The sequence below is a fragment of the Macrotis lagotis genome, chromosome 5, assembly GCF_037893015.1.
Source record: "Macrotis lagotis isolate mMagLag1 chromosome 5, bilby.v1.9.chrom.fasta, whole genome shotgun sequence".
Taxonomy (NCBI): Eukaryota; Metazoa; Chordata; class Mammalia; order Peramelemorphia; family Peramelidae; genus Macrotis; species Macrotis lagotis.
The window spans coordinates 175802448-175823530 of NC_133662.1; the positions used below are offsets into that span (position 1 = coordinate 175802448).

Sequence of the window (21083 nt, forward strand, 5' to 3'; positions counted from 1 at the left end):
GATACGCAAACCTTTCATTTTTTTAACCCATAGAAATAGGAAACAAATGATGTATCAAAGTACATGGTTGAAAGGAAATAACTATGTCTGTCTGGGTGGTAGAAAGTTTCCATCTTAGGTGAAGAGAATAATTGGAATGAATTTTTACAAGGCTATACCCTGATTTCTATCTACCTGTCCAATGTTATCCAATGCATATATCAAATGTGGCAGTATGACTATATTTGCACTCACGGATTGCTATTAGTATTGTCAAGCTAGTTAAATTACAATGCTATTTTATTATGTATGTATGGGGCTAGAAGGAAAAAGAGTGCATTGTGGGAAAATTCAAGAAGGTCAAACAGCTTAGCTTTTTGTAAGATAAATGATGATGAGAATGATTTTCAGAAAAAAAAAAGCAGGATAGAATCTTACTTTGTCTTCTTTTCTTCCCATCCAAGCACTGATCATATCATGGTAACAGAAATAAAGATCAGTTGGTTGGTGGCTGTCCTCAAAGAGGACCAAAATAACATCACCATGTTGGTGTTAAGGTACCTACAGTGTGTCCTACAGTGACTGATCTGATTAATATAAGTTTGGAATGCCCTACCATAGGTCAGACACAAATCATCCATATGAACATTTGGAGAGGAGATGTCTCTAAATTTGCATGTCTCATTTCTTTTGAATTTCTTTTGCAATTCTGCTTTGCTCCTAGAGCATAGTACCTTTGTTGGTGTGACTTTGCACAATGGACAGTCTTGTACTAGTGTTTCCCATGTTCCACTATGAATTGTACAATTCTTTAGAGAGAACTTGAGAATGAACCTTTTATCATTTCTTCTGACTTTATGTGAGCACTTGCCTTGTGTGATTCTCTGTAAAATAGTCTTTTAGGCAGATATATGTTTGGCATTCAAACAATGATCAGGCCATTGGAGTTGTGGCAGATGAGCTCAAGAAAGGACCTTAGGGTCCAATATCTTGTCTTGCCAAGTGATCATAATCTACCTAAGACAATTTAAGTGGAAGCAGTTCAATACTTTGGTTGACTGGTTGGGTGGTCCAGGTTTCATAGGCATACAATAATGAAGTCAGCATAATGGCTCTGTAGACCTTTAGTGTTCCTCTATATAAATGCTTAGTTTATGATATTTGTGTGTTTGTGTGTGTGTGTATGTGTGTATGTATAACCTGAGAGTTCACTCTGGATTATCTGACTTGCTATGTCATGCCTACATGAAAAGCATAGTTGGTGAGACCTTTCTTACTTGGAGAGAGAATACAAGTGGCTCCAAAACCTCTTAGGGGAGAAATTCAAAGAAAAAGAGAAGAAACTTTGGAAAGTAAGCATATAGGGAAAAATTTCCCTGCCCATCCCTGAATATTACTATAAAGTTCCTATAATTGTACTTCTATTTTTCCTTTTATATGCACAGTTTTACCACTATTGTTGGGGTTTTTTAGGTTTTTGCAAGGCAACAGGGTTAAGTTAAGTCCACACAGCTAGGTAATTATTAAGTGTCTGAAGCTGATTTGAACTCAGGTACTCCTGACTCCAGGGCTGGTGCTCCATCCACTGCACCACCTAACTTCCCCAACTGCTATTGTTTTAAAATTTTTGTTTATATTTCCTGAGACATAAATTTACATGCAGACAGATATCATACTCTTAGCCTATGAGCACTAGACCTGGTGTCATAGACTAGAATTCTTTGAGGGTAGTTGAGTGGTGTCATGGATAATGTGCCAGACCTGGAGTCGGGAAGATTTGAATTCAAATCCAGTCTCAGATTATTCTTAGTTTTGTAACCTTGGGCCAGTCACTTCACCTTGTTTGCCTCAATTCCTCATCTATAAAATGAGCTAGAGAAGGAAATAGCAAATCTCTCAAAATCTGTTCTAAGACAACCCTAAATAGGATCATGAAGAAACTGAAATGACTGAATAACAACAAAACTTTGCCCAATTATTGACAGTAGATATCACCCACCGTTTCAATGCTTACTGAATAGGAGGGATGGAATAGCTTCCATTCAGAAAATGGCACAGTCCTTTCAATAATCTCAATATATTCTCTGTTATATCTTTTCAATATAAATACTCACCCACTGATACTCTATGGAGGTGAATCTTGGAAGAGCATAGCTTCCAAAGAATTAATATTATGAATGACTCAAAGGGCAATGAAGAAATGCATAAGGGGTGTAACTAAGCAATTGCATTTTCCATTAAAGTCTTATACTTAAGGAATAGCATAAGGAAATAGTTATGTGATATGAATGGGATGTTATGTAGACAATACTACTCTAATAGCACAAAGTGAGGAGGCATTAAGAAACTTCTTGGTAAGGATGAAAGGGAAGTGTCAAAGTTATCTTGAAGCTTTACATTAAAAAACCCACTAAGATCTTGGCAACTGGTCCCATAATTTCCTGGAAAACAGAGGAAAAAGAAGTGGAAGCAGTGTCAGATTGCATATTTTGAGGATTCAAAGATCACTGCAGATGATGATTGCAGCTATAAAATTAAAAGATGCTTGCTCCTTGGAAGGCAGGGTATGCCAAATCTGTACAAGTGAATCCAAAAGCAGAGACATCACCTTGTCCAGTAGCAATGTATGGCTGTGAGAACTGAACTAAAGGAAAGCTGAGTACCACAGAATTGAGGCTTTCAAACAATAGTGATGAAGAAGACTTTTTTTTTTCATTTTAAAAGCATTCAAGTTTTATTCTGTGACAGTTGTTGGGTTACACACTTTGGAAAACTGCAAAGCCTTTAAGTGTTATTTCTACTGAACTGAATGTTTGACATTGGAAGTATTTGTTCAAAAATAAGTCATTAAAGGAATGGGAAGTAACATTGTTGGAAGTTTCACCATATTTGGTGGGGAGGTAACCAAGAAATAGGAAGGCTGCTAATTCCAGTCCTTTTTTTTTTAATTGTGGGGGTGGATTTTATAAACTACAAAGTGGAGAATTTTAGCCTCCAACTTAAGCAAAACTTAATAATCCTTTAACAGTATGTTATGTTGTACCAATAGTAGTGCTTCTGTAAAACATGACTCCCAGACCTCCTACACAGCTCAACAGGAAGGCTTGCAATTAAGCATCTCAGAGTTTAACCCTTTCTTCATAGTTTCTGTATAGAACATTTTCATTCTGCTTAGACTGACATATCCTAAGTTGCACTCAACCATTTCCCACTCTATTTTGCCCTTTTTCCTTCTTATTTCAAAACTTTGGTTTGGCTAAACCCCATAGGAGTGCCATTTATTATTAGGATTAATAGCATGCTGTAGGTTATGCACCAGGACTGCCCCTCTGCTTACCATGTCATAAGGGAAGGTGGATTGTGTTCTCTCTGGTCCTTTCAGTTTCACTTAAGAACTTGTGAGGATTTGAGGCATTTATTTTTTTTAAAGAGTGCAAAAATCGGGGCAGCATTAGACATAAAAATCCTTTTTTCAATGATCCTAGTGTTGTGCCTTAGTGTCATGGGAAATACTGTAAACCTGACCTCTCTGCCTGTGATTTCTATTCTCTGGCTTTTTAACTTAAAGCACTAATGGCACATTTGTGGTCTTGTAGCAGCCCAACTTCAACCAGCAAGTGGCACTTATAAGAGTGGTGATCCTCAGGCAGAAGACTGTTTTGGATTAGGGCATTTTGGCTTTGCCTCTACTATTAAGCCAGGACTCCTAAGGTTTCTTTCAACCTTTCATTAGTTTCCATCTGGTGCTTGTGTGCTCAGTTTTACCTGATGCCATCAACCTCTAGGTTGAGTCTTCATGACTGCTTTCTGAACTTTTTATTTAATAGTATTTCTATTTTTACAAACATGAGCTTGGGAGTGAAAATTACATTCATTAGTTCTTTGATGGGCCTAGAGAAAGGAAGACAAAGAGCTAGAAGAATCTTTTTTGGTTTGTTTTTTAAAGATCCCATTCAGACTTTAAAAAAAAGAAGTTTTCTTTAAGTTACAGAATGAATATAGGGCAATAATTCAATAAATTGCCATGTTTTTCAGATCAATATTTCTGTCCAAGTTGTGATGTCACATCATCAATTCTGAAACCTTAAAAATCAAGTCTCCTCTTCATTCATCACCGGGGATGGGGATGTCATCAACTCCAAAGGCCAGCAATCATCATTGGCAAGTTCAAGCTGGAATATAAAGCCCTCAATATTGGAGGGTTACCATATCCATATTGTGCTATGTCATTTCCTTATTGGAAACGTAGTCTTTGAAGATGTGTTCGTTGTGTTTAACTGTTCACTATTTTTTCTGCTATGCAGAATTGTTAGTGTCAAGTGAAGTCTCAATACCCCAAATGTGCAAAGGAATCTTATTGGCAAGGCTTCTTCATCCTTCTGGTCTGGTCTGAACACTTCGGATGTTGCTGTTTACCTGGGACGCTGCTTTGTGGTGTCTTTCCATTCTTTCTGAAGCTGCACCCCCTGGAGCCTCCCCTCCAGATCCTTCACTTGGCATACCTGCTCCAGACTCAACCGCTCCCACCAACTGGGTGTCCCGGGCATCCCAGGCAGAACTCAGGAAGGGCTGCTTGGTGCTCTGGAGGCTGGACCCAGACCAGGGAGGCCCTGGGCCGGCCACCCACACCCTGGGCCAAGAGCAGGTGGTCGAAGCAGTCCCAGTGAAGAAGACTTTTGAGAATCACTTGGACACCAGTGAAATCAAATTGACAATAAAGAAATGAATTTAGGCTATTCATTGGAAGGTCAAATACTGAAGATGAAGCTAAGATATTTTGACTACATAATGAGAAGATGAGACTCACTGGAAAAGATCTGGATGTTGGGAAAGATTGAAGGTCAAATGAAAAGAGGACACAGTAGAGGATGAGATGGATTGATAGTACCATGGACGCAATGGATATGAACTTGGATAGACTCTGGGAGAGAGTGGAGGCTGCCATATTGTGATCCATGAGGTCATGAAGAGTTGGAAACAAAGGAACAAAATGAATGAGAGATAACCAATGCACATCCTGCAAGCTCCAAGTTAACCATCATATGTGAAATGTTGATGGCATATTGTTCCTCTGAAGCTGCTTAGCTTTCCTTTAGCAGGCTTTCTCTTTTTACATCTTTATTTTAAAGGGGTAATTCAGACAGTTCAAACTATTTTTCATATTGCTTGTCTCTCCATAAACCAGTAGAATGATGACTCTAACCAAATCTCTACCTCACGTTACTCTTTCATCTTCTGTTTTCCTGTGTGTGGGTGGAATGTTCTAGGTAGACACTACTCACTAAATAGTTTACTTCCAGGGGAAGTACCAATTGGGAAGATCAGTCTGGTAGACACATTTCCATTAGTAGACAGGAAGGAAGCTGTGTCACATGCATATTAATTACTCTCTGCAAACTTTCCTCAGGTTTCCAAGGTAATGTTTTCGACTTTAGTCTTTTCTGGGTGAACAATAATCTTAGGATTGGATAGCATCTAACACCTCTCTCTAAGAACCACACGCATGACTTTCAAGAGAAATTATGTAGCTGGAAAAATGGAACATAACATATACTTAGGTTTAGTTTTTCTTGTTTTCAGAAAACGCATAAAGCAGTATAGTATGTTTGACAGGTCAGACACTTAACTACCTATATGACCCTGGATAAATTCCCAATGCCTTTTGTTTCTGTCTTTAAAAATGGAGTCAGTACTAAGAATGCCTTCTGTGGGGGGTGGGGAGAGGGAAGTGAGATTAGGGGGGAAATTGTAAAATTCAAAATAAATAAATAAACAATTTTTTTTAAAATGGCATCAGTAATAACACCTGTCTCAAAAGGTTGTTTGTGTTTGGGGGTGACTAGGTGGCGCAATGGATACAGCACAGGTTCTGGGGTCAGGAGTACCTGAGTTCAAATTTAGCCTCAGACACTTAATAATTACCTAGCTGTGTGGCCTTGGGCAAGCCACTTAACTCCATTTGCCTTGCAAAAAAAAAAAAGGTTGTTTGTGAAGCTCAAAATACTATATGCTGATATATGACACAGAGGATAAAGTGTTGGACCTGGAGTCAGGAAGACTCATATTCCTGAGTTCAAATCTGATCTCAGATACTTACTAGCTGTGTGGCCCTGGGCAAATCAATGAATCCTGTTTATTTCAGTTTTCTCATTTGTTCATCTGTAAAATGAGTTGGAGAGGAAAATGGCAAACCACCCCAATATTTTTGCCAAGAAAACCCCAAATGGAGTCATGAAGAGTCAGACACAACTGAAATGATCAAACAATTACAACAAACCTAACTAAAGGCTGGATCCCAGTTCATAAATTAATTGATTTTCCCTGATATAGATATTAATTGGCATTTGGTTTCTTGTGTCAGATATGCATCTTATACATTGTAAGACCAGTGCTTTTTTTTGCACTTTATCATCTTTAAGATGTTAATTCAAGAAACTTGGGCATTTTTGTGCAGTTTTCCAGTGAGTCAACAATTCAATACTTCTCCCACACAGTTCTCAACCTAAACGATTACTCCAAAGAACAATCCTTTCTATTTTTTATTAGTAGCCTACCTGACTCAGATTTGTTGGGTTTATTTTTCTTTAGAGCATTTTTATTTTATCAAAATGAGATATATTCTTTGGTGCTAACACAACACTCTCATTTCACTGTTGTCTTCATTCATAAGTTAAGCTTGATGTCAATTTCCCATTATATTTCTGAGAGTGGAGAAAGCATAATTTTCTCTGATACAAAAAAAAGATGTTTCCATGGCTTTTTCAAAGAACTTCTAATAAAGATTTTTAATGACTTCTCTTTATCCACCCATAGAATTATCTTATGATCAAGAATGTATGAATCCTGTCTAGCCTTTGGTTTCTAGTTGAGGGTCCTGGGAACTAGCTGAAATCTTAATTTTATAATGACTCAACCATTCCCACAATGTCCAGTCATCTGTCTTTAACATCCTCCCCCGAAAGTTTTTGTTCAAATCAGATATTCCAACAATGGAGACTCTCCAAAAGACTGAATTTTAAAGTTAAACTGAATTGAGGCAGAAAGATGGACTAAGATGATGTCTAAATTCTTTTCTTTTCTAAGATTCTTTTATTAAATAACTAGGAAAGAGAAAAAAGTGATGAAATAACCTAAATCCCTAAGGTTGATGAACTTAAATATATATACATATGTATATATATATATATATATATGTATGTATGTATACACAACTATATTTATTTGTGTACATATATCTATCTATATATCTTAATAGCTGTATTTCAATATATTGGGTTTCTGTATTTATTTTAAATATTTAAAGACTTATTGTGAGAAAGGATCCATAAACTTCATTAGATTACCTAAGAGAGTCTATTACACAAAAAATAGAATAAGAGTTATGATGCCCACTTTAATTGGAGATTAGATTAGAAATTTTTTCATCTATTTTCATTATTGATAATTTTTTAAGTACTCACCCTATACTAGCTACTTCAAATAACATGTAAAAATAAAAGGGTCTTGATTCCTTTGCCTTTCTTCTGCTAAGCACAGGATCACAGAATGAGCACTAGAAGGGGTCTTAATCATCCAGCTGCTTTATGGGGCAACAGATTCCTGCTCTCCAAGGACTAGGTTTAATCTCTGGTCTCTGCCTCTGCTCGTCTTGCTTCCTATTCCTCTCACAGATCTGTCTGCTCTTCACTATAGACTCAAGACTAGAATGTGTCTCAGATCAACAGCAGACCTGACCTGACCCAATTAACCACAGAGAGATACGACTGGACAGGAATCTCTTCTTGGGAGTGAGCAAAATCAAAATCTCAAAAAATGTATTTGGTGGCTGCCACCTTTCAAGGTGGTGTATCAAAGTAGCTCAAAATGTAGCAGATCATGTACAGATAATTGGGTCTGAAATCAGGAATGTAGCCTTTGACAGCTTTGACATCAAATGACTTTGGACAAGTCACTTAACCACTGCCTACCTCAGTTTCCTCATCTATAAAACAGAAGTAGTACTCACCTCTCTGGGGTGTTACGTGGATCAAATGAGATAATATTTCTATCATAGTGTCTGACACAGTAGGTGCTATATAAATTCTATTATTATTATTATTATTATTATTATAAATAGTCTGATCTTTTCATTTCATTACACTATATTTACTCCTTGTTACTCTGCCTACATACAAATAAAGCCAAGAGAGGTTACATTATCTCTAAAGATCACACAGTAGCATTGGAAGATGTAGGATTTGAACCCAGATGTTCTTGTCATTCAGTTGTTTGTTATTTAGTTGTTTCAGTCAAGTTTGACTATTTTGGGTTTTCTTGGCAGAGAATGACATGATGTGCCATTTCCTTCTCTAGACAAGAGACTTACCAAGAGTCATATTGTTGTTTGTCCTTCAGTCTTGAAGAGAACCACGATATCAAGGAGCTGATGTCATGACATCCAATGAACTGGATTTAAGTAAGGGAGGACCATGCAAAGTTATCATCACCCTCACTTTCTCCTCAGGAGTCATCTGGGTCCAATGGTCAGATAAGGATCAGGATGATTGGAAATTGGATTGAGGTAATATTCATTCAATGACTAAGACTAGGTAAGAAAGAAATGAAGTAAAAAAAATGGCCTCTTTTTTTTCATGATTGAAAAAAATCAACCTGGAAGGAAAGATTCTCAGGATTTTGGCCAAAACCAGAAACAATTGCTATTTGCATTCCCTGGAGGGTCTACTGTTGATCAATCTATGTGAGCCAATCCAAGGGTTACTTGATTCTGGTGAACCCAAAGATATCTTATCAGGTTCCAAAATTTCCTTTGGGCAAAACATATGAAGGTAAAGATGTGATACTATAGTAAAGAAGAAAGGAAGGAAGAAAAGGAGGAAGGGAAGGAGGAAGAAAGAAAGCAAGGAAAGATGGAGCCTTGCCTAGAGTCATAGAGCTAGTAAATATCTGAGGTCAAATTTGAACTTAGAAAGACTTTCTTGACCCCAGGTTTAGTGTTATATCCATCATGCTCTCTTGCTACCTTACTCTCTGCTTGAACCCAGACACTTTGACTCTAAATCCAAACCTTATTCCATTATACCTTATCAAATGTCTAAATTCATTACTCTAATTATTTAAGTATATATATATATATATATAGATAATAGATATAGATATAGATATAGATATAGATATAGATATAGATATAGATATAGATATAGATATAGATATAGATATAGATATAGATATATTTGTGTTCTGGAGTCACGACATTTCTTTAAAATTTAATATTTTCTCCAACTACATGTAAAAACAATTTTATCCTTCTCTCTTTCAAATATTGAATTCTAAATTCTCTCCCCACTTTGAGAAGACAACCAATTTGTCATTTTTTTCAAGTTTAGTTATGCAAAACATGTTTTCATGTAAGCATAACATTTATTTAAGTTACTTCTAGTGAGGCTATACTTATGAAACTAATAGAAAAAGGATGAAAGTCAAATATGCCTTATAGAGGAGCTAAATCATAACTAAAAAAAGAAAATAATAATTTCATTAGGTTTATTAGGGATTACTCTTTTGTGACTGGTTCTCCTGGATGTCTCAATCTTGAACTCTGTTTTATAAATTAGGCAGAAATGTGCCAACTATTTTCTTTGTGACCTGGGAGCTTTATAGAGAATCCACCTCAACCCACATTAAGTCTGTATGCCAAGCATACACTCTGTTTTGCATTGTCAATGCAGTAACCTCCAGCAATTGTAGAGATGTACTTATAAATAGTAAAACTAATCACAGCATGACTAAGGTTGACCATAATTACCCAGCACATTCATCTCTCAGGATTGATTTGGCTTAGGAGGTTATCTGCCTTATTAGTAATAAGTCCAGTGATCCAGTCTGCCCATTTATAGTCGGGCCAGTGGGATTTACTGACCATGAATAGACAGTGCCTAGTTGAAAAGAATCTATTCTTGTGAGTGAAAGTTCTGATCAATGAGCTAGCACTGAAATGGAAACCACAGATACATTTTCCAAGCCAGAATTACTAAGGATAGGTGTGGTGGGTTGGGGTTAAATTGTTTTTTTTTTTCAATTTATGGAAGCTACTTTAAGATTATAGTGACTCTCTGCTCAGTAGTCACTCAACATGGGATGTGTTGGTAGGAAGATAAAAATTCATATAAGGGATATTCACGTGGAGCTTATTAATATGGAGCTAGTTACATAAAACTAGTACTTAATCAGTAGGGAAACGTCAATGGGGATATACTAAGGTGAAAACTTAAAGGAACAAAGATCAGAAATGGCACAATGACTCATTATCATAAACCTTGCTCCTGGGGAGTCTGAACTTGGTGGATTGCTTGAGGGCAGAGTCTGTAGTGTGCTACCAAGATGGTGGTCCTCTGGAAGCATGAGCCACCAAGCTACATAAAGAGGAGTTGATCTAACCCAAACTAGACATAGTGCATTAATGGGATTGGGACCATGAGTGATTGCTGCACTTCCAGACAAGATGAAATAGAGACCTAGTCTCAAAAAAAAAAACAAAACAAAACAAAACAGAGGCCAGAGCCATGGTTGAAGTTGAGAATTCAATATGTTCTCACTTAGTTCCATGGGAACACTCATCACTTGTGAAGAACATGATGTCAGGAATGGGGAAGATAGATACACAACAAATTTAAGTTTTTGGTTCAGATTTGAGATATCTTTAGTGTGGGTGAATTCCTGGTACGGTATACTTTCTGCACTGGTATAGAGCATCGTGTATAAATTGTAGTCTTAGAAAGAAGACTTGGGGCACTGAGGGGGTCATTTTCTTACCTCCACATGTGTTAGTGTTAGTCCATGTTAGATGGAATGGAGCCTCTTAGATGGAACTACCTTTGTTATACCAAGCTGTTACTCAGGCAAAGATTTTTTACTCCTTATATTCTGGCTATATTCTAAGTCAATGTACTAATAACCAATAGTATTTTTCCCTCTCTTTCTTCCTCCCTCCTTTCTTCCTTTCCTTCTTTCTCCCTCACTTTCTTTCTTCCTTATCTCCTTCTCTCTCTTCTCATTTCTACCCTGCCCCCCAACCCCCTTCTAACTCCCTTCCATTTTTCTAACCAATTCGTAAGATTCAGATGATGTGGTCTAGAAATCCCCAAAGTCAACTCATGAATTACTAAATTACAAAGTTAGTGTCACAATAATATCATAACTTGCTGACTCAAAGATGCTATTTTAAAAGTTCAAACAGAACTTTTTGAATTATTTGCATTATTTTTATCCTAAAGTGATGGCAGGTGAACAAGGAAGTTCTAGCTTCTGAAGCTTCAGTCAGAAATGCTTCCAACAAAAATATTATAAAAATAAACAATTTGTCATCATAGCTTCTGATCACCCCAAGAGTGAGAACACAAGATGCTCATCTTCCCCAGAGAGCTAAAATTAATGTTAGTTTCTGAGGCATTAAGGACACATGGCCTTAACACCTATTGTATCTACTTTAGTCTGTGGGACATCTCTTCCTTTTTCCCTTCTCCCATTTGTAAGCTGGCTCATACATAATGGTGGAAATAATTTTGAAATCCACAGCCCACGAGCAGGAGAATTATGAAATTAGAGTCATGATGATATCCCTACCTGATGACTCAAAGGCATAGACTTTTTGATGTACCTCTATTATTTTTATCAAAAAACAATAACTAGAGGAACTATGAGCCTAAGGACATTACATTTAATTGAAGGAAACCCAGTCAATAACTGGGTAAAAACCAATCCTTGCCTGACACAATAGAAAGTGGGTGCCGGGGATAGGGTGCACATCCTCAGTATTAATAACACATATACCTCTCTGATAGATATTTGTTCTAGAATCTAACATGTCAATCAACATGCATTTATTAAATGCTTATGGCTTGCCAGGAAACATGCTAAGCACTTGAGAGAGAAAGACAAAATAATGGACCCCATCCTCAAGGAGCCCACAATGAAAATGGGTTTTTGGATCAGTCACCCTATTTACTATCCTAGTTTTTGTATATATGAATCATGAGAATGTGGTTCCTTTATCAAAATCAGTTTCCTTTTCTGTTCAATTAAAGGGTTAGCCTCAGTGCTCTGTAAGTCCTCTTCCAATAGAGCATAAGCTACTTGAGGTCAGGGGTTGATTCCTTTTTGTCTTTCTTTGAATCCTCAGTGTATAACACCATTTCACAGCACATAATAGGTGTTTAATAAATGCTTATTGTTTGTGACTAGCCCTAAAACATGATTCTGGTGAAGTCTTGTTTTCATAGATCAAATAGCAGCCACACTGTCTACATTATTAGTTCTGTCTGAACTACTAAAGTGTGACTTGTCTGAGGATTGAAAAGATTTGAGAAACATAGTTTTTGGGTAACAATCCTTTTTTAAATAAGACCAATAGGTTATTAATAAAAAAAAGATGGTTATCTCTCTTAAACCAAAGGTAATCATGTCTGTGGGCTCACAGCTTATATACCTTAGGTGTTCAATGAGGGGCTAAAAATGACATGATACTGAAAATATCTCTATATGCAGACCACCAGCAGGCTTGAATTATCTAGACAAAAGAATTTGTCTCCACCCAAACTAGAGGAGAACACAATTGTGCTTCCCCTTCTTAGATTAAATTTTTTGTAAAATTGGGTGGGGTTTGTCCAAGATTGAGGAGAGTTAATTCCATTTATCCTTAGAGACTAAACTTTCAGGAATTTGGAAGAATGGGAGAGATTTGAATCTCTCTAAGATATTTGTTATTAAAACTCATTCCTTGCAAAATGGATATCTATGATTACATTAAATTGAAAATATTTTGTACAAATAAATCCAATGCAACTAAGATTAAAAGGAAGTAGGGAAACAATTTTTACAATTAGTGTTTCTGACAAAGGAATCATTTCTAAAATATATAGAGAACTGAGTCAAATTTATAAGAATACAAGTCATTCCCCAATTGATAGATGGTCAAAGGCTATGAAAAGGGAAATTCTCAGATAAAAAAAATTGCTCTCAATCATTATTGATTGGAGAAATGCAAATTAAAATAGTTATGAGGTACCACCTCACACCTATCAGATTGACCAATATGACTAAAAAAGGAAAATGTTCTATGTTGGAGGAAATATGGGGAAACTGGGACACTATTGCATTGTTGGTGGAGTTGTGAACTCTGGAGAGCAATTTGAAATTACTTCCAAAGGGTAATAAAACTGTGCGTACCCTTTGATCCAGCAATACCACTACTGTGTCTGTATCCCAACGTGATCACAAAAAAGGGTAAAAAAAACCCCACATGTACAAAAAAAAATTATAGCAGTTTTTTTCATAGTAGCAAAAATTTGGAAATTGAAGGGATGCCTATCAATTGGGGAATGGCTGAACAAATTGTGGTATATGAATGTGATGGAGTACTATTGTTCTATAAGAAATCATGAGGGATGGAATTTCATAATGGCCTGGAAAGACTTGTATGAACTAATACTGAGTGAATTGAGCAAAACCAGGAAAACACTGTAACAGCAACATTGGGTGAAGATCAACTCTAATGTATTAAATTCAAATACAAAAGAACCAAGTTCCAATCATGGCTTTGTTACTATCTGAGTATTCCTTTGGGATCCTCTAATCTAACCCCTTCATTTTACCAATGAGGGAACTGAGGCTGAGAGAAGGAAAAAATCATTTCTGAAGTATAATAATTAAAGACAATTCTAAAAGACTTATGGGGCAGCTAAGTGACACAATGGATAGAATATTGGCCTTGGAGTCAGGAGGACAGGAGTTCAAATTCAGCCTCAGTCACTAGACTCTTAGTACCTATGTGACCTTGGAAAATCACTTCATCCCAAATACCCTACATCCAATGCCATCTCTAGTTGTCCTGATTCATATCTGGCCACTGGACCCAGATGGCTCTGGAGGAGAAAGTGAGGCTGGTGACTTAGCACAGCTCCCCCCTCACTCAAATCCAATTCATGTACTTGTCATGGCATCACCTCCCTGATGATGTGCTCTTCTTTTAAAATGAAGGACAAAAAGAGTTGTGATAGAAAATTCCATCCATACCCAGAGAAGGAACTATGGAGTTTAAAATGTAGACCAAAGCTTATTATTTTCAGTTTTTAAAAGTTGCCTTAAGGTATTTTTTTTCTTTAGTCAATTTGATTCTTCTTTTACAATATGATTAATATGGAACTACTATTGCATATAGTTGGAAAAATAAATAAAATATTTTTAAAAATCATTACTCACAATTGGGTCCTGGGGAGACCATTGGGACCAATAATGAGGAGAATAGTGACCAGGTGACATTTGTAAAAAAGAAACTAACTCTGCAGCAAAGTCTTTGTGTGTTCTCTCCAGTAAACAAACAATTGATTATTTACTCACATACCTGGTTGATGACCATGGATTGCATAAGGCCTTGCCCAGTCCAAGGGAAGGTGTAGAGCATCTTCGTTGAGTAAAGGTTTTGAGCTGTTGGGACAAATTATGGCACAGCTGGTCATTGTTTACTCAAATAGTGCAAAGCCTCCATGAAAAAAGAAATGCCAGTGAAATTTCATAAACATGGTAGGGCATACACACACCAAGTCAAAGCTGTTTGAAAATAATGATCCTTTCCCCCAAACAGTAAGTTGTCATAGGCAAATTCAAGGAAAAGTAGAATAAGAATGGTATTAAGTTCAAATACAAAAGAACCAAATTCCAATCATGGCTTTGTTACTATCTGAGTATTCCTTTGGGATCATCTAATCTAACCCCTTCATTTTACTAATGAGGAAATTGAGGCCGAGAGAAGGAAAATGTCCAAGTTTCTGAAGCAGAGCTAGGACCAGACTCTAGGCTTGAAACTGCCCGGTCCTCCATGGTTTCCATGACAGCAGGCAGCTTCTCCTTTTAAGCTTCCCCTAGATCCTGGGAGCAGCTCCTACAAACTGAAGGCTAGGTATACCCAAACAGTGATCTCAGGTCCTGAGATGGTAGACAAATAAATAGCATATTCCTGAGTGTCCTTGGCAGCTTCAGCCTAGTATGAGTAGAGAGGGAGCTGCTACTAGACTGTGAGCAGGGACTATCTCTTGATTTTTGTTGCATCTTAGTGCTTACAGTGTGAGACACATAGAAAGTCCTTAATAAATGCTTCCTGACTCACAGTTTGATCAGACAGTTCAAATCCTACCTTCTACAAGAAGCCTTTTCTAGATTTATTCCATCTTTTTTCCTCCATTTCTCACCCAGTGCTTTCTTTTTGAGATTTCTTCCCATTTACACTATATAGGTCTTCCATGTACTTAGTGGTTTACATGTTATCTATGTAGCATATAACAATCAATAGAATACTGGATCTGGAGTTAGGAAGCCTCGAGTTCAAAATCTGACTTCAGACATTCACCAACTGGATGACCTTGGGGCAAGTCACTCAGTTTCCTTATGTAAGATACAGAGAATAATATCACCTACTCCTTAGAGGTGTTGTGAGGATCAAATGAAATATATAGTCATAAAGCATGGTTGTTGTGCTATTGGTATTATTTCTATCATTTTACAGATGAAGAAACTGAGGGTCAGAGAGATTAAAAAAAGAGACTATTCCACTTTCACATAACTAGTAAACAACAGAGGAAGGATTTAAGTTCTGGTCTCTTGATTCCAAGCCCAAAACTCAAGCCACTTCATCAAAAGAACCTCCCTTCTGGCCTCTATGACCAGTTTATGAAATTTTTCCTCCACTGTGCAGAGGTGGCTAAAAGATCAAGAGGGCTCTGCTAGTCAGTATGGCTTAATGACACATCTCATAATATAATGATGTTATCTTTGCATTTTTTCCACACAATGTAAACATTTAAGAACATTTTACAGATGGAGAGTTCTCTCTGTTTACATACTTACAATATTTTCCACTCTGGGAAAAAACACCAAAACACAGTTTAACAAATCTAACCAGCATATTATAAAGGGTTCCTCCACCAGGCAGGGTGTCAGACAAACCTGAGTGTTGTACTTGGTGTATATAGTAAACACTTAATAAATGCATATTCCCATTAAACTGACAGCCTCTTGGGGGACAGAGTCATTTTTGCTTCTCTTTGTAGTTTCAGTGCTGAGGAAAATGTCTGTCACATAATAAGCTCTTAATAAATGCTTGTTTTTGTTGGCCTGGCTTGAGGAACTAAAGAAGCTGGCTTTGGAGATTTGTAAAACAAAGGGGTTGGACTAAACCTTTTCTAAGGTCCCTGCTACTTTGCACCCCTACCCACCTACCTGTCCCCTAACTCTTGGGTTCATCTTGAACCTAAAACTTTTGTTACATCTTTGACCCTGAGATAAATGTAATCCATATTTATGCTTGCCCACCCTCCCTTCTCCTATTATGTGCTAATATCTTCCACCTTCTATTTACCCTTTTACCACTATTACATTTATTTTTTCTGTTTTTTACCACTATTACATTTAATTTCTCATTTTCTTGTTTTGTTAAAAAGGGGGGGGTGTTGAATCAGACAGATGTGTCAAACTTACTACCCACAAATTACAAAGTGCAAAACTCCAGATTTAAATGTAATTGCAAAGTATTTGACAAAATAAAGAAAAATACAATACAACCTGATAATGTTAGTTTGTGGTTTTCTAAGTCACTATGTGGCTCACAGGGATGTTTCTTTGTGATTTTGATCCCAGTGGACCAGATGACCAAAGTCCCTTCCAGCCTACTCTCATTTTGGGGTTAAAAAATAATCTTGGGGGCATCTAGGTAGCACAGTGGAGCTATCCAGCCCTGGAGTCAGGAGTACCTGAGTTCAAATCCAGCCTCAGACACTTAATAATTACCTAGCTGTGTGGCCTTGGGCAAGCCACTTAACCCCATTGCCTTATAAAAACAAAAACAAACATTCAAACAAACAAATAAAAAGTAATCATGACCAAATGCCTGCTCTAGAGCAGGTTTTAGACATGTATCATAGCCTGCATAGGAAATACTGGCTATTCCCAAAAATGAGTGAGTTATAAGAAGCTGACGACCAGGGTGTTAGAATTCTTTCCCAGTAAGCAATGAGTCAGGGTTAATTGCAAATTGCTTGTATTGCATCAGTAAGAAAAGAGCCCAATTTAATCCAGTATTTTCTAAAATATTCTGGAACTTGAAACATATTGATAGAAATCCATAAATGCTGGGTTGGATAATTTGGTAAGGGAAATTTGGGGGCATTTATTTTGAATCCCCAGGAAATAACTAGAGTGCATATTGAGAATCAGAGGATCTGGATTGGAATTCCAGTTGTGCGATTGTGACCTTAGGCAAGTCACTTAGCCTCAGTTTCTTCATCTGTAAAATTGAGGAGCTGGTACTGTATCAAACACATGGCTGCAGTGCAGTCCATCAGATTAAATTGTAATTAGAAAATATTTAACAATATAACTATATATTTATTTGTTTGTTTATTTATTTATTTATTTATGTATTGGGTGGAGCTTCTGTGATAAACTTTTAGAAAACTGTGGACAAAGTCACAGAAAATGGGCAGCTATGGATAGGTTGTGATTTCTCTCACTGAATTGTTGAGATCAGAGATCCGTTGAGGATTTTATCAGTATACATATTCCCATTTTACAGTTGAGGAAACTGAGGTAGAGGTTAAGTGACTTGCCCAGGATCAATCAACTAGTGTGTGAGACCAAATTAGAACTCATGTGTTCCTGATTTTAGGCTCAATGCTTTAGCCACTATAACATTTGCTGGGGATATAAATGTCATTGCTTTAGGTAGAGATTTCTGAGTTCAGCAGAGTTATTATGAAGTAGGGAGTAATATGATATTGTGGGAAAACCACTGAATTTGAAGACAACACTTGGATTCCAGTCCTAAACCTATTACTACTCTACTAGTTAGGAAACAAGTCCTAATGTTTAAAATGAGGAGATTGCATCACTATGAAGCACTTCCAAGGTCCTCCTTTCAGTTCTTGATTCTGTAAAATGAATCAATTCTTTCTGTGCTATTCTATGAAAGGAGGCAATGTTAAAGTTGAAAAAGCTATAACTTCATTAGGGTCATTAATAGTCTTTGAAAGTTAGGACTGCTAGAGATCAGTCAGGATTTGATTCCATCTGGATCTAAATAGGGTCAGGGATATTCTAAGCTGCAACCCTATCTGTGCAGTCACATGTTACATTATGTCTACCAGTTGTCCCTTTAGGGGTGACTTCTGGAAGGAATGGATTTCCATGCTTACAGTTCTGAGTCATCAGCCAGGTATGTCCCTCTAACCTTTCTCCTTTTCCTTCTCCTCTTCCTTTCTTCTCCTTCTTGGCTTCTCCTCTAGCCTCAAATGAGCTTTCTGGTTTCCTTTGACTAAAGCTACTGGATTTTGCTCCAAAAGTCTTGTTTCTTATAGAGACCCTACATTAGCATTCAACCTTTCCATGCTTTGGAGGGCTGGTGTGGATTGCTTGGGTGGTCTCATGCACATCATCCAGTTACTCATGTTTTGAATTTAATGAAAATTAGGCAAGGCTAATTCAATAGTACATAATACTCCATAAGCCATAACCACAATCAATCATTCATAGGGTGACCATGAGGAGCATAGACTAGAAAGGAAAGACTTTACCTAAGTTGTTGTTGTCATGCTTTGAGGGCTAACTAAATGGATGACCATGGGCATTTCTAAACCTCTATTTCATATATATAAAAGAGGAGTAATTAGGGGCAGCTAGATGCTGCAGTGGATAGAGTATCAGTCCTGAAGTCAGGAGGAGCTGAGTTCAAATTCAGCCTCAGACACTTAATAAGTGCCTAGCTGTGTGACTTTGGGCAAGTCACTTAACCCCATTGTCTTAAATAAATTTTTTTAAAAAGGGGAGTAATGGGGGCAACCCTAAGATAAAATGTTTCCCTCCCCACTTAGGGTACCAGTTCCCTTCCTTGCTTAATCTGGGTCCTCCCATCCTATTAGCTAGCATATGGTTCTAATAGCATTCTGAAGTTTAATTAGATACCCAGAGGCGGCATAGTTTTAAAATATAATCCCTTAAAAACATTGCCAGAACCAAAATGAAGTTCACATAAAGCCAGATATATAGTGGCAAGGAATTCCCTTTTCCACTTGACCTTTTCTAAAGGCAGAAACTAGTAGTATTTAAGTATTATTTCTTTGAGAACCCTAATGATTCTCCAAGCCTTATTTTACCTCTTGGTTCTAAATCTGCAGGAGTGATTGAGGCTTCCTTAAATCTGAGGGCACTCAAAAAGTGTTTTACAATTTAAAATTTTATATATAAACTTTGTCAAGCAAAATGCTATTTTGTAAAAATATATTTTAACTCTTTCATTTTCTCTCTTATCCCTCTTTGTTATTTTTATCCCATAACAACTTTGTCTATAATAAAAGTCCTCCATAAAACACACATACATGCATATATACCTAACTACTTATGTACTAAATAATATAAAGAAAAAAATAATATATAATTCATAATTGTGAAATGAAGAGTTTTTTTTCCCCCTCTCCCCCTTTTTTTTCTTTTGGAGGAAAATGGAGTTAGGTGACTTGCCTAGGGTCACATTGAACCATGTTGAACTCAGGTCCTCCTGATTCCAGAGTTGGTGTTCTATCCACTGTACTACATAGCTACCCCTTTTCCCTATCTCTTTCAAGAATTTGAGAGATTAGATAGCAATGATTGGGGGGAGGGTGCAATATGGAGGACAGGGACACCTTCTTGAGAAGAAAATGAGAGAAACCAATCCAATCCAACAACCATCCGTTAGGCACTTAATACACACAAATACCATCACCCTAATAGAACACACATTCTTCTTGGAAGATAACACTGTCTGAACAGATTTCATTTCTCACAGGAGACGGCATATGAACTGAGATGGAAAGAAAGATTGGGTTTATAAGAGGCAGAGGTAAGGAGGGAGAAAATTCCAAGCATGGGAGTCATTATAGAATCAAGAAAGTGGAAGATCAATATGCCAAGTTTGGGAAATAATAAACTGGTTTGGTCAGGATGGAAAGGACATAAAGAGGAGCAGATAACATGGGAAAGACAAGCTGGAATCATCTTGTGAAAGGCTTTAAATTCCAACTGAGAAGCTTCTTGAGCAAGCAAGTGACATGGTCAGACTTAAAAGGGTAAATCAAACTACTATCAGAAATGATATTGTAACTGTTCCTTCAAGCTTGTCCTATAACTGCTTGTTAGAATACTGCTAAACTAATTGTCTGGAATCTCCTCTTTTAAACCCTATGCATATTCTCTACAAGTTTTTAAGCATGAAGATATGGACAAAAGGGAGGGGAAAAAGTAAGAATTTGATTGATGAACCAAAAAGAAAATTGTACAACAACAATTGATTTACCTTTCACTTTCCATCCTTTTATACAGTGACTTTGAATGATTGGCTCAACCTCTACTTCCAACCAATCAGAGATTTCTTTTTGATAAATTTTTAGTGATTCTGTTTGGAGACCCATTCATTCATTCTACAACATCCCACAGTCCATCTTACTGATATTCCTATTCTCTCCAGTCCACAAATCATCCTTAGCTGCCCATTCTGTGAGGCACTCATTCATGTCCTCCCATAAATTTACAACTGGGATTCTACCCAATGTCCAAGGAGCCTTTTTTAACTCATCCTTTCCAATACTGGTTCAGTGGTCTCAGAGGCTGAGTAAAAATGTTCCTTTCTTCCTCTTGCTACTACCAGTTTCTCTCTCTACCACCATTACTTGAACAACCTCTCTTCCTTTATGGTTCATTCTATCAAAATTTATTAATTAATCTAGATTCTGGTGGCAATTACCTATAACTTCTCAGGACATTCTTCCTTGTTTCTCAATGAGTTTAGTGCAAGACTTTCCATCTCAACTTCTGCTTTCATACTAGGGGACTACATTATTCTATAAATGTTGATGTTTCCTTATATATCCCACCTTTCCAAGACTTCAATTGACTCAACTTCCATGACCTATTCTACTCCTCCACTTAAGAAAGACACAGGGATTATTATAACTTTGATCTTGCCATCTCCATAAGTGATCCACTTCCATGGTCAAGAATTCTGAAATGACTTTCTCCAAATATAATCT

At 37.0% G+C, this 21083-nt stretch overlaps 1 protein-coding gene across 1 annotated transcript in view; it reads right to left on the reverse strand.

The window, feature by feature from the left end:
• TAGAP (T cell activation RhoGTPase activating protein) overlaps positions 1-21083 on the reverse strand; it is a 157896-nt gene that overhangs the window by 121985 nt on the left and 14828 nt on the right. Inside the window, exon 2 of the mRNA XM_074187952.1 lies at positions 14375-14457. Coding sequence (XP_074044053.1) covers positions 14375-14457 — 83 coding nt within the window. The remainder of the gene's footprint in view (positions 1-14374; positions 14458-21083) is intronic.